General features: G+C 32.7%; 1 protein-coding gene across 1 annotated transcript in view; it reads left to right on the top strand.

The window, feature by feature from the left end:
* cntnap5b (contactin associated protein family member 5b) overlaps nucleotides 1-15,000 on the top strand; it is a 124,909-nt gene that overhangs the window by 73,648 nt on the left and 36,261 nt on the right. The window contains exons 8-9 of the mRNA XM_056448563.1: nucleotides 2,217-2,364; nucleotides 14,639-14,842. Of these exons, the coding sequence (XP_056304538.1) occupies nucleotides 2,217-2,364; nucleotides 14,639-14,842 (352 nt within the window). The remainder of the gene's footprint in view (nucleotides 1-2,216; nucleotides 2,365-14,638; nucleotides 14,843-15,000) is intronic.

Genomic DNA, 15,000 nt, shown 5'->3' with positions numbered 1-15,000 from the left:
TCCAGCATATGTTTTATGCAGCGGATGCCTTTCCAGCTGCAACCCATCACTGGGAAACATCCATACACTTTCATTCACACACAAACACTACAGACAATTTTACCTAACCCAATTCACCTTTACTGCATGTTTTTGGACTTGTGGGGAAAACCAGAGCACCCAGAGGAAACCCACGCGAACATACGGAGTACATGCAAACTCCACATAGAAACGCCAACTGGCCCAGCCGAGACTCAAACCAGCGGCCTTCTTGCTGTGAGGTGATTGTGCAACCCACTGCTCCACCGCGAGGCCCCTGCTCAATTCAATTGTACTTAATATTTTTACAGTTCGAACTATAGACTGACTAGTAGTTTGTTTATCACATTGAATAAAGAGTTGACTAAGGAAAATTATATTCTTTGGGCACAAGAGAACTAACCGAGTTAGTGGTGCCATCTAGTGGTGGTGTGGATTCTGTCCCAACAAAAAGGTACAACTATAACCTATAAACATTATTTAGGCGACTATTAAACTGCTAAACATTTAAACTGATAAAAACAAGAAAATGAACTTAAATTGTCTGACGAATATTAAATATCAGATATTTGGCCAATATCATATATCTTTCTTCTCATATGCCTGGGTTTTCTATTAATACTGGGTATGCTTATGTTTGTTTACACTGCGCAATCCTAGCCTGCAAAAACATTGCTAATCCTGCTCCAAAAAAGGGTTTAAAAAAGCGCTCTCTATAAAAAAGTGGTGCTAATCCTGCGTAACACATCCCACCTGAAGGCTGATTTATACTTTTGCATCGAGTAATCAGCTTGACCCATGACGCCTGCCTTCCGCGTAGTAGTGCATTTATACTTCTGCATTCTCTATGAGTTGCTCTGCATGAACACTTCCGAAACGCTAGCCGGCAGTAGGTTTTTATGTTCCTTTGTGTCGTGTTTCTTCGCTGGTGTTTTGTTTATTCTGAATGCTACCTTAATGTACAAGTAGCTTAAACTCTCTCATTCAGAGGTAGGAACCGGCTGACGTGCAACAACATTAATCATAAGGTACACGCAAAACAAAAGTGTCCATCTAGAGCTCCTTTACGGGACTTGACACTTCTAAACACTCGGTCCAACGGGTTCGCGTGCCTCTCAGTCCCACCCACACTGGTCACAGCTACCAAGATGGCCAATACATTGCGACGTGTAGTTAAATTTTTTTAAAGGTGCGCAACAGCGTCAGCCACGGCAGGAACTATGCGTGCGCTTGACGCAGAGGTAAAAATCAACGTTGAGGCTAAAACTAGTGTTAAATGCAGTGTGAAAGACAAAATACAGAATACTAGTAGTATCTACTGGTTAACCAGTCCTTTACATAAGCTACTATTGTTAACAATTGCTTCAGCAGAATAAGACTGTCTGAGACAGACTGTAAATAGAATATAATGAGACTGCTAGTTAAACATTAGCATTAGGGCACTGTCACATTAACATATTTTGGCAAAGGAAATTGTGTAACCCATTTGAGCAAATTGCTAAATCTGTCTGGGAAGACTTGGCATAACAAACTTGAGCCATTTTTTTAATGGATTTTCTGTGAAAGCAAAACATTCTCAAATTCATAGATTGCTAGAAATTAACTTTTCATAGATTCTTATTTACTGCAAAAAAAAAAAATGATTGAAATGGAAGTGAGGGAAAAAAACAATGGCTTAGACCAGTGTTTCCTAACCCTGTTCTGGAGGCACACCAACAGTACATATTGTGGATGTCTCCCTTTTCTGACCCATTAACTTCAGGTGTTGGAGTCTCTTCTGATGTTATAAGTTGATTCAGGTGTGTTTTATTAGGGAGAGGTTGAAAATGTGTTAATTAATGCATTTAGTTAGTTAGCGTTAGTTGATGAAAATACAGTTGTTCATTGTTAGTTCGTTAACTCGCGGTGCATTAACTAATATTAACAAGCATGGACTTGGATGTTATTAATGCATTAGTAAATGTTCAATTATGATTAATAAATGCTGTACAAGTTTTGTTCATGATTAGTTCATGTTAGTAAATGCATTAACTAATGAACCTTATTGTAAAGTGTTACCTTTTAATTTGGTTAATTTGCACCAAAATACTCATTTTTGCGCCAGGGATTTAAAATGTTTGACATGGCATGACTAACAGATGTCAACAAGACCAAATCTTAAAGATTCTTTTTGTTGTTGTTTGCTTGTTTTCTTACAGACGTTCCCTGGAAACACAAATTCAGATGGGGTTGTTCACCACAAGCTCTCGCACTCAATACGAACACGATTTCTGCGGTTCTTGCCGATGGATTGGAGTCCCGGAGGATGGATGGGCCTCAGAGTAGAGGTCTATGGCTGTGCATACAGTGAGTACTCGATGTGCATTTGGTCTATATCTTGTACTTTATGTATTCTAACGTAATCCTATCTGTTTTCTAAATGCATCCTATTGATCTTGTAAATGATTCCCCCATGCATATATTCTGCTTGCGTTTGCTGTACTCTTGTGTTTGATAAACATCTTAACGATTAACAAATGTAAATGGCTGTTTGAAAAGACGTAAATAGTATCTGACCTGCTTTAATGTTTGTTTAGTTGTTGTCAGAAATGTAAACTTACAGTTTGAGTAGGCTATAAATGCAGTGTCTGTTAAAAGTACATTTTCTTTTCTTTAAACCACTGTTCTGAATTAGGCTGGGTGATATGGCAAAACTGCATCAATTTTCTACACTGAACAATAACGATATATATTTCAGTATAAGTTGTTAATGCTTCCAGATTTAAAAGAGTAACCCAACAATAACTGAAACCACAAAAATTTGAGTGTCCATGTAAAGAAGTGAAGATTAATCCCACTTCTGACACCAACTGTGACGCTGACACTTCGATCACGAACTGTGACGCTACAATTACATAGTTTCCCCATGCCTAGTAGTGGACCCACTCTGGGAAAACTACGTTATTGGGGTGTCACAGTTCGTGATCGAAGTGTCGACGTCGCAGTCCATTAAATGGCATAATATTTTCGTCCGATCAATTTTTGGTGGCCGAAAATTCGATACATTAATATCAACACACTTTTAGATTCCCATTGTTGCACATTTCTGCTGTGTGATTAGCTCTTGGATCAATATAGAGTTAAAAAGTCCAAAGCTTATCATTGTTATTGACAAAAATTTTATCGCGGTTTGATATAATATCGTTTATCGGCCCAGCCCTAGTCTGAATCGATAAATAGCATGCATGACCTCCTTTCAATTCTATTTTGGGATATTTAGTTGTGTCATACAAGTGCAGTCATTTGATAAAAATAACTATTGACATTTTTGGTCATGGATGTGTGAACATGGACATGTCTGCTAACCTGAATTCCGGTGAAGAAATAAAGAAGGGGAAAAAAAAACACTGAAAGGGGAGAAAACTTTGAAGGATTTTTTTTCATTTCTCCCCTGGAGTTCAGGTTAGCAGACTTGTTCATATGCTCTTTGTGCTAACACTGAGCATCGCCACGTGAAGCCATTGTATGGCTATCGCATACTAGCGCACGGCTAATTATAAACATAATTACTGAGTGCTAATACACAGCCTGATTCATTCACGGCTCCTTCGGTATGTAAGAGCACACCCGCAGCTAATGCTAGCGCTAACCTCCCAGCGGTCTGACTTTGAGAAAGCACTAGCGTCTCTGTTATCAAACCCTATTACTGAAATACTGTGTGGTCAGCACCCACTTATCATGTTTGATCAACGCGGTAAACCGAGTCGCCCCCAGCGGTGTCACATTCTGCCCTATCTCACGAAATTAACGTTTAGAGAATAAACATGGCAGTGATAGGTCGCGGAGTCAAGCTTTGAATTGACAATTGGTTCAAGCTAGTGCGCAGACTGCAAACACAAAGCACCTGAGGAGAGACTGAGAGAAATGAACAAGGATGGAGTGAAGGGGAAGAGGAAGAAAAAAGGAGAGAGAAAACGAGCACTAGCAAGCCTGTGTTATAAATATTTCAAGTGCAAGGCGTGTGGCGCTGGCTACCCTTGAGGTAACCGATTGATTGTTACTCTGCTCTTTGATACTCAAGTCTAAACCAACTCAACCCGACTGCAGTAAAACAGCATTACAGAGAACTAGCTAAAAACAGACTAGCTGAACTTTAGCATATTGTGTTGTGCACAAACGATAGCATGATATTCAAATCTCAAGTCAGTAGCATGTCAGTTTAAAGAAAACAAAAACATTGCAAATATGGAAATGCTAATTGCTACTCAGGTTACATTTTACAAAACAACAACATTCATATGGATGCCTGAAAATGACAAAAAATGCTGTATTCATGTGGACCTGGCGTGTATTCCAGAAAGCAAGGTTAATTTACCATCTGCTAAACTCTGAACTCTCGGTTGATTAACCCTAAACCTGCTTACTCGAGGTATGTTGGTTCCAAAATCACTCCATAAATTAAGCTAAGCACACAACACAAAAGTCCTTTCAACCGAATGCCAAAACCATGAGTCACCATGGAAACATAAAAAAACACTTCAGTTGTTTAAAGTGTTATTGGACTTTCATTCATATACCACAACTTTTCAAGTAAAAGTGCACAATACACTACTTTTTCATTCACTGTTAAATTTTGGCTCAAAAAACACTATTGTACGGAGACCCGGAGGGGACGTGATGGTGTGGAAAAAACTGAAGAAAAAAAACTGGGTGTGAGAAAAAAAGAAACACGGCAAAAACGTGAGGGTTGACATATTACAGGTATGAAGTGAACAGGAAGTGTTTGTGGAAAACAGTTTTGCGAGGGAACGCAAAAACTTTTTAAAAATATCTTCCTATCACTCTGTTTTTTTTTCTCACACCCATTATTTTTTTTTATTCCACCTGTTTCCCCACCATCACGTTCCTTTCGGGTCTCTGTAGTATTGTCCATATGGGTTGCACATTATTTTGTAATGACTATACGTAGTATATATAAATATATAATTTTTTATTAATTTTTTTTAGTAAACAAGAATTATATTGTTTATTTGTTAGGTACTAATAATATATTCACGTTAAATTTGCTATGGCTATTCACATACCCTAAAAGATACCTCAAGTATCTTAAGTGATTTTTAAACCTGCTTACACATTCTTAAAGTAACAGAGAACCAGAGCTTTTTGGATTGCTACCTAATTGCCAGGGTCAGACAAATCTGCTGACATTTTTTGCTATTTCTGTGCAGAATTTTGTAAAAAATGTGCAGATTTATACGGGAATTAATTTGGGAGTATCATAACAAACTTAATATTGAAATTAAAAATAATACCTTTTTAACTTGTATGTAATGTTTACAATGCAAATCTTATTAGATCCACTTTATTTGGTAAACAAAGTCTTTCTTATAATAGATCTCATATGAAAATCTCTCATATGATATATCTACTAAAAGGGAGATAATATTACTTTACAAACTGTATTGTAAAAAAATCTATTATTAGTCAATAATATTACTGAAATTAATAAAAAAACTGAAGAAATATAAATTTGCACACAAGTAAATAAATAGACTCAATGATGGGCTAAATATCTAATGGCCCATTTCCACTAAGTGGTATGATACGGTATGGTTCGGTATGCTTTTAAGGCTGTTTCCACTGTCAAAAGGTACCTAAAAGCAAACTGTACCATACCACTTTTTGGGTACCTTTTCAAAAGGGTACCAAAAGGCCAGGCAAGATGCACAGCTGAACGCTATTGGTTTATAGAGATACAACACTAGCTTGTGCACAAGCCAGGAGAATGAAAACAAAGCAAGCGCCATTTTTAAATACACAGCCGTGACATTTCACTGTAATAATATATACATATAATAACGAGCCAGGGTTGACCAGAGCTTAAACAAAACTTGTCGTCATCTTGATGAATAGCCACAAACAGCCCTCGAGCGAGAATGACGTCGACTGAAACTTTCTGTCGAATACCACGCCCACCAAAATGGTACCATTGGCACCCTTTTAGCAGTGGAAACGCAAGCCTGATAAAGGTGACCCAGGGACTACTAGGACTACTGATAAACGCCAATGTTTGTTCAATGTACGTGTGATATTCTTGTGCATGTTTGAGGTGTGTTTATGCACAGACAATCAGTCATGGTGAATTGGTTATGGCTCACACAACAAACCTAAAAGACATCAGCATAAAAATTAAATTATATGTTTTTTTTCTATAGGGCTGGACAAGTTACTCGTTATGACGTTAATGAATTAATTAACGTCAACAATAATTTTATCGTGCGTTGATGCAATTTTTAAAATTATTTTGAAAGTCCACTGCTGGAGAAGTAGGATACTGAATATTTTCTTGGGATGCACGTCATCACACATCCCAACCAATGAGAACATTTGGAATGGGCCTAATGCTGGGTTCACACCAAATGCAGTGCACCACATCACTTCCTCTAAATTACTCGTGGGATGTTTTTCCACTCTAAGCTATTTTTCAGCTCAAGTTGAATTACTTGAATTTGTCCAAGCTGATTACATACATGCAAATGTGCAAATATGGACAATTTTCCACTGGTCGGCATGAATAACGCATTGCCACTGATACATTTGTCGTGAATGTGCGGAATTTGCCTCTATCAACATATTCGTCTTGCATTCCCTTTGTATGTCAAATATTTTGTTTTGCTTTTGATGTGAACCCAGCATATTATAATACATACACTGCAGAGGATGACGTTGCACAAATCTGTGAATGACTGTTCTGAAGTGGTTAAAAGTAGTCCCATGCTCAAGTTTAAAGGGAGTAGAGAACACTGCATAGGGACACACAGTTCATGCATAAAGCTCTCATCTATTGAGCTGGTGACTGTCTGAGAATTTTATTCTAATATTATTATAGTATATTAACGTATAGTAATATTTTTAACTGTTTATAAGAAAAGAGGATACTTCTATGTAAAAAAACACTTAAGTTGTTTAAAGTGTTATTACACTTTTGTTCATACTACTTTTTAATCGATTGTTGAATTTGCTTAAAAAAATACAATTAATCTTAGAAAAAAACAAAGTGATTAATCATGATTTTGAAAATGTGAATAGTTTCCCAGTACTAAAATCTTTTCTTCTTATTCAATCGTTTTCTTTTCCGGTTTAGTCCCTTTATTAATCAGGGGTCACCACCACAGAATGAACTGCCAATTTGTCAAGCATATGTTCTACGCAGTGGATGTCATTCCGCAGCTGCAACCCATCACTGGGAAACGTTTTCTTCTTATTGCATCAGTCAATTGCAAACAGTATTAATCACAGTATCGATAAGAACCAATATCGATACTCTGTTTCGGTATCGATTAAAGTTGAATGATACCCGTTCCTAATTTCACATAACCTGCTTTTCTGGGATACCTCCCTACAGTCCATATATATATATATTTTTTGGTAGTGAAAATTAGCAAGAATTAATTATTGTGTTATAAAGCAGACGCTGACAACAGACATGTGGAAAGTAGGAGCCTAAGGGAAATCCGATAAATGTAGTCAAATCACAGGCAAAATGTCAGGCTAGGTGGCAGAGAATCAAAACAGTGAACAAGGCAAGAATTAAAACATGGCAAAAACAAACAGAGAAAGCATTTCATAATGTTCATTGGAGAAACAAGACTCAGCAATGTGAATGTGAAAGTGAAGTGTACTGTATATACTTTCCATGTAATCAGTGAGATGAGCTACAGTTGTGTCTGTGTGTGAATGTCCTGATTATTGTCAGCTGCTGCAGGAGTTGATGGATGCAAAGAGTTCTGGGTGTTGTTTGGAATACCGGAAGTAATCTTCAGTGGAGAAAATACAGCTAGCAATCAAATTTTGTTCATATGCATGCCGTCACAATTCTAGTAGTTTTAGTAGATTTAACATTGTCAATAGGATTCAACCATTCACAACAAAAGCAAAAAATGGCATTAAACACAGGCACTATGAACTCAAACATGCATAGGAACACAAAAAAGAAAGACAAAGAGGCAAACTGCACGCGTTCAAGATAGCTCATCCATTCTTCCTCCATTCATGTTTCTTTTCTGTGGGATAAAGCGGATGTCCTCAGTGGCGCAGTGGCCTTATTCATGCACTGCTGAATGCTCCTGAAAGTCAATTAGTTTTAAATCTGTCAAGCGCCTCTGCTGCTAACTGCAATTTAAGGCCACGGCTTCGTGGTGTAAACTGTTTGTGTGTATGCTTGAAACGACGAGTGTGTAGCAAGAGCATTCATATTGTAAGTGTGTCTGCGTGTCCCTGTACAGTCATTAATTCACATCCGAGCACTGCTGTGGTGATGCCACCAAGAGACCCACAAATAAAGTGAGGTCTAATTCTGAGTTTGTGGATGACTTTGTGTGTGTGTGTGTGTGTGTGTCTTTAAGCTATAAGTAGACCCACAAAGACAATCTGGTAGGGAAAATGTATGGCTAATTTCTAAACCATTATTATTATTATTATTATTATTATTATTATTATTATTATTATTATTATTATTATTATTATTATTATTATTATTATTATTATTATTATTATTATTATTATTATTATTATATTTATTAATAATATATTTTTTTATTAAATTATGAGCCATTTTTCTTCCATATTCAGAAATTAACTGGATCAAGATTTATGTTTATTATTTTTATATTTAAAAAAATAAAATAATAATAATAGTAATCGTTTTTGTTGTTGTTATTATTATTATTATTATTATTATTATTATTATTATTATTATTATCTTTTATAATAAATAATTATATTATGTATTTTATTAATAATAACAATAACAACAACAACAACAACAATAATTTATATTAATTAATAAGAATAATTTATAATAATTATTCAATTCTTATTATTTATATTATAAATAGTTCATTATATTTATTAATAATATTTAAAACAATTAAAACATGAGCCATTTTTCTTCTATATTCAGAAAATAACTGGATCAAGATGTATGTTTATTATTTTTATATTTTAAATAATAATAATAATAATAATAATAATAATAATAATAATAATAATAATAATAATAATTTTTATTACTACTATTGTTGTTGTTGTTGTTGTTGTTGTTGTTGTTATTTATTATATTAGTAAAACAATTATTATTATTATTATTATTATTAATATTATTATGTTTATTATTATTACGTTTATTATTACGTTTATTATTATGTTCATTATTATTACAAATTATAATAATAATATTCATTAATAATAATATTTTAAAAATCATGAGCGTTTTTTTTTTTAATCCCATATTTAGAAATTAACTGGATCAAGAGTTAAATATTCAGATCTTTAATTTATTAATGTTTTGAATTTACTTATTATTATTAATATATTCTAAACTTCTAACCTGTAGTTTTAAACTCATTTTAGTTTCAGCATTTCTAAATCTTTTTCATCTATTGTTTATATTTCCACATCCTTTCATGTAACAAAAAAAAATGTTTTATTGAACTGTAATAACCCTGAATGACTCATAAGAATGGTGTGTATGGAGTTTTACAAGTCATAGAAAGAGAGGATAGAACTTTCTTTCAACGTGTACAATGCTAGATAATAAATAATTCAAGCATGACGTGATTTCTGTGTGTTGTGTTTAGCGAGCCGTCTGAATGAGTTCAGATGCAGTCGACAGTTTGAACTTCATTGTTTTTGTTTTTCCCCCTCAGGAAGGATTATACAATATGCATTTACTTATTTTTTTATCCCTAAACCTGGCAGTGTTTTCTGCTTCACTTCTTTCTTTCCACTCAAGGTTATTCTTTGTGTAACTTCCATGGAGATTTACAGATTATTGTTGTCTCACTAAAATGATAAGATTATCATTCCATCTTGACGGGCTTTGCTTTTTTTGCCTTTACTTTTTTGTTTATAATACATACTAATTATTTATCCTATTATTGCTGGTTATTGTTTTGCTTTTATGTTTTCTTTTTTAGGTTTCTTTCTGTTTTCTCTTTTTGTCTTGTTTAGAAATTCTGTTTTGCATTTTACAGTTTACTTTGCTTTGCTCTTGTTCTCACTGTGCTTTTTGTTTTTGCCTTCCTGATTGTTTTATTAAACTCTGCATTTGGAATGTTTTGATGAGCTTTCTTTGTTTTGTTTTTTGCTTTGCATTTGTTTTGTGTTGTCGCTTTACTATTGTTTGCTTTGCTTTTTGTTTAACTTTGCTGTTTTGTTTGTTTTTTGTGTGTTTTTTGTTTGTGATTTCTGTTATTGTTATTTTTTAGTTTAGTTTTTAGTGTAGTTATTTTTTTATGTTTCTTCCATGGTGATTTACTGACTGTATTTCTTTTGTATATCTTTCTTTGCTTTGCTTTTGTTTTGTTGTTTTTTCTTTTTGTTGTTGTTGTTTTTTTTGTGTGTGTTTTTGTTGTTTTTCCAGTTTATTTTTTTGTTTAGTTTTGTTCAGAATTTATTATTCATATTAATATTACAATTAATGTTGGTTTGCTTTGGGCTGTGCTTTTTTGGGGTTAATAAAAGTATGTTTATCTTCACTTCTTGCTATTTTCTTTATTTTATTCTAGATTTTCTTAATGTAACTTCCCTGATTTGATGGCAGATGTTGTGCCTTTAAGATTTGGTTTGCTTTGCTTTGCTTTTGTTTTGCTTTGTTTTGCTTTTTTATTTAATTTTATTCATTTATTTATTTTTGCTTTATTTTGCTTTTGTTTTGCTTTGCTGTTTGTTTTTGTTTTGTTTAGATGTTTAGTTTTGGTTTGCTTTGGGCTGTGCTTTTTTGGAGGGTTAATAAATTTATGTGTATCTTTAAATTATTACTATTCTATTTATTTTTTCTAGATTATTCTTTGTATAACTTCCTTGATTTGATGGCAAATGTTGTGCCTTTAAGATTTGCTTTGCTTTGCTTTGCTTTTGTTTTGCTTTTTTGTTTATTTTTATTTTATTTTTAATTTTTTTACTTTATATTGCTTTTGTTTTGCTTAGCTGTTTTTGCTTTTTTTGTTTGTTTTTGTTTTGTTTAGATGTTTCGTTTTGGTTTGCTTTGTGCTTTGCTTTTTTGAGGGTTAATAAAAGTATGTTTATCTTTAATTATTACTATTCTCTTTATTTTATTCTAGATAATTCTTTGTGTAATTTCCTTGATTTGATGGCAGATGTTGTGCCTTTAAGAATTGGTTTGCTTTGCTTTTGTTTTGCTTTGCCTTGCTTTTTTGATTTGCTTCGCTGTTCTGCTTTTTGTTGTTTGTTTGTTTTTGTTTTGTTTAGACTTTTAGTTTTGATTTGCTTTGTGTATTGCTTTTTTCCTATTTTTGGTTTATTAAAAGTATAATTATCTTCACTTCTCGCTGTTCCTAATTATTTGATTCTAGATTTTTCTTTATGTAATTTCCATGATTTGAGGACAGTTGTTGTGCCTTTAAGATTTGTTTTGCTTTGCTTTTTGTTTTTGCTTTGCATTTGCATCCGTTTTGTTTTGTTTTGGTTTTTGCTTTGCTTATTGTGTTAAAAGTTCACAAACAAAAAAAAATGCAAAGCTAAAAAGCAAAAAAAAAAAATGGCTGAATGATGTTTGTTGTTTTATTAGATTTTATTTTTGCTCAGCATTTGTTTTTGTTTTTTTCATTGTTTTATCATGCAGATTTTTATTACAACATTCTTTGCTTAATTTAGCTTTGCTGTTTTTTTGCTTTGCATTTGTTTAGGTTTCTTAGTGTCATTTTTGGTTAACACAAGTATATTGAGCTTCACTTCACAATCTCTATGTTCCTTCCATGGGGATTTACCGATTATTGATTACTCTGTCTTGATGAAATAGTTCCTTATCATTCCATCTGGATGTACACTGCGTCTCCATCAAAACACAAACTTCTCAAACTTCTGCATCTCACAAAACGAGATGCAAACACTTTTCAGTCTGATCTCCTCACTTTCTCTAAGTCAGCCTCATTGCTATTGCTGATGTTCCTGGACTCTGTGTTATTTCTATATTCAGCAGACGGCTTCCAGCTCTTTGCGCGGCTTTGCTTGTCACGGCTAGTTAGCTTCAGTCTCGCGCACTCCGACGAGGAGAGATGGAGAAAGAGAGCAAAAATGTGATGTCTGACCTCTGAGCCGGGGTCAAAATCCACATTTCTGCCTTTTACAGCCCTGGGTAGAATTTGTTCTGAAGGGCTGCTTTGAGACAGCCTTCATGTTTCTTTAGATTCTGGACACCGCTTTTAAGGAGAAGATCAGAGACCTAAACTGACCCAAACTCATAAGATTCGTCACATGATAAATATGCTTGTAAATCCAAAAATAGGATGTTTATTGTGGCATGATTATTAATCAGTCCTAATTTTTTTGTATTTTAATTTTGGTTTTTTGTATGTTTTTGTTTCGTGTTTCTGTTTTTTTCTTTGTTGCTTTGCACTTGTTTTTCCCTTTTTCCCTTTTCTTTTCTCTTTTTTTCATTTTTTATTTAGCTTTATGTAATTGTTTTATGTTTTATTCTGGAATAAATGAATGAATTAATAAAAAATAATTAAATAAAGTACATATGATTTTTTTAAGCATCGCTTTGTTTTGTTTATGTGATTTTTTTTGTTTCGCTTTGGATTTGTTTTGTTTAGCTTATATGTTTTTCTGTGTTTTGTTTTGCGTAGTTTTCTTTGCATTTGTTTAGCTTTTATGTCATTTTAAAATAGCGTACACACATTATAATAACCTTGGAAGTCTAAAATATTAAAAAGTTTAATTATTTATTATGGAAAAAACATACTTTAATAAACAAACTTTTTTGGCTTTATTTGTTATTGATGTGCTTTGCGTTGTTGTTTATGAAAGATGTTTTGCTGTTTTGTTGTTTTTTTTGTTTTGCTTAATTTTTCTATGTATTTTTTTTTGTTTGTTTGTTTTCTTTACTTTTTGTTTTACTTTGCTGTTTTACTTTGACTTGCTTTGTTTAGCTTTTGTTCTGCTATGTTGTTTTGGACTTTTTATAACAACCTTTCATTTAAGAAAATTATATAAAAACACTTTTATCAATTCAATTATAAATACTTTTATAAATTACTATTATAATCCTTCATGATCATTTAAATAGGATTATCTACTAACATTATTATTATTATTATTATTATTATTATTATCATTATTATTATTATTATTATTATTATTATACACATTATAATAACCTTGGAAGTCTAAAATATTAAAAAGTTTAATTATTTATTATGGAAAATTGACGTTTTTGTTTCGTTTTGATTAGTTTTTTTTGCATTTTGTTTAGATTTTGCATTTGTATTTTCTTTGGCTTTTGTTTTGTTTTGTTTTTTTGCTATGCTGTTTTTGCTTTGATTTGCCTTTTTAGTCTTTTTCTATGCTTTTTTGGCTATAGTTTGTCATTGATGTGTTTTGCATTATGAGTTGTTTACGAAAGATGACATTGTTTAGCTTTTATGTTTTGCTGTTTTGTTTTGGCATCATGTGCTTTATTTTTCGGTTTGGTTTGCTTTTTGTTTACTTTTATTTTTGTTTATAGATATTTTTTATTTTATTTTGCCTTGCTGTTTTTGTTTTGTTTTGCCTTTTTAGTTTTTACTGTGCTTTTTTTCTTTTCTATTAGTTTTTTTCTTTCTTGCTTTTTTTGCTTGAAATTGTGTTTTGCATTATTGTGTTTGAAATATTATTTTTCTTAGCTTTTATGTTTTGGTGTTTAGTTTTATTATTATGTGTTTAGATTGCTTTGTATTTTTGATTCGCTTTGCTTTTGTTTTACCTTCCTGTTCAGCTTTTGTTTTGTTTTTATTTTGTAATGCTGTCTTTGATTTGTTTTGCCTTTTTATTAATTGTTTTTGCTATTTTTGCCTTTTTGTTTTTGCTTTAATTTGTTTTTGATGTGTTTTGCATTATTTGTTGTTTAGAAAAGATTGTTTTGTTTAGCGTTCATGTTTGCTGTTTTTTAATATTATGTGCTCATTTTGCTTTTGTGTTTTTTGGTTTGCTTTTTTGCTTTGGTTAGTTTTTGCTTTGATTTTATTTTGCTATGCTGTTCTTGTTTTGTTTTGTGCTGTTTTTCCTTGCTTTTTTGCTTTTATTTGTTATTGATGTGCTTTGCATTTTTTGTTGTTTATGAAAGACTGTTTTGTTTAGCTTTTTTGTAGTTCTGTTTTATTTCTTTTTTTTTTGCTTAGTTTTTCTTTGTATATTTGTTAGCTTTGCTTTTTGTTTTACTTTGCCCTTTTACTTTTATTTGCTTTGTTTAGGCTTTGTTTTTTGCTTAGCTTTTTTCTTTGCTATTTGTTTTAACTGACTTTTTTGGATTTATTTGTTATTGATGTGCTTTGTGTTGTTGTTTATGAAAGATGTTTTGCTGTTTTGTTGTATTTTTTTTGTTTTGCTTAATTTTTCTATGTATTTTTTTGTTTGTTTGTTTTCTTTACTTTTTGTTTTACTTTGCTGTTTTACTTTGACTTGCTTTGTTTAGCTTTTGTTCTGCTATGTTGTTTTGGACTTCTTATAACAACCTTTCATTTAAGAAAATTATAAAAAAAAACACCTTTACTTACAATTTGGGCCTGATATAAAATTTCTTAACATCTATGAATCTTGCATTGAATCTATAACCTTGATTTCTCTCTCTCTCTTTCTCCAGAGTCTGATGTGGCAGACTTCAATGGCAGGAGCTCTCTACTGTATCGGTTTAACCAGAAATCCACCAGCACGGTGAAAGACGTCATTTCATTGCGGTTTAAGAGCCAGCGAGCTGACGGGGTCCTTGTGCACGGAGAGGGACAAAGGGGTGATTACATAACGCTAGAGCTGCACAAGGGCCGGCTTGCCCTGCATATCAATCTGGGTGAGTAAGAGCCCTCTATAGCCTTTTAAACTCCAAAACCAACGGCCTGACCTAAAAACATGCCCTGTGCAAGTGTGTAAATGCAGTTGCTTTGGAAAAAGATACATTTTCTCATGAGAAAACGTAAGTGTTTTACATTTTATCAGTTAAGTGGCTAA

This window comes from Danio aesculapii, chromosome 22 (genome assembly GCF_903798145.1).
Source record: "Danio aesculapii chromosome 22, fDanAes4.1, whole genome shotgun sequence".
In the NCBI taxonomy this organism is placed as follows: domain Eukaryota; kingdom Metazoa; phylum Chordata; class Actinopteri; order Cypriniformes; family Danionidae; genus Danio; species Danio aesculapii.
The sequence above is the reverse complement of the archived record's forward strand: the minus strand, read 5'-3'. Positions and strand labels throughout refer to the sequence as shown.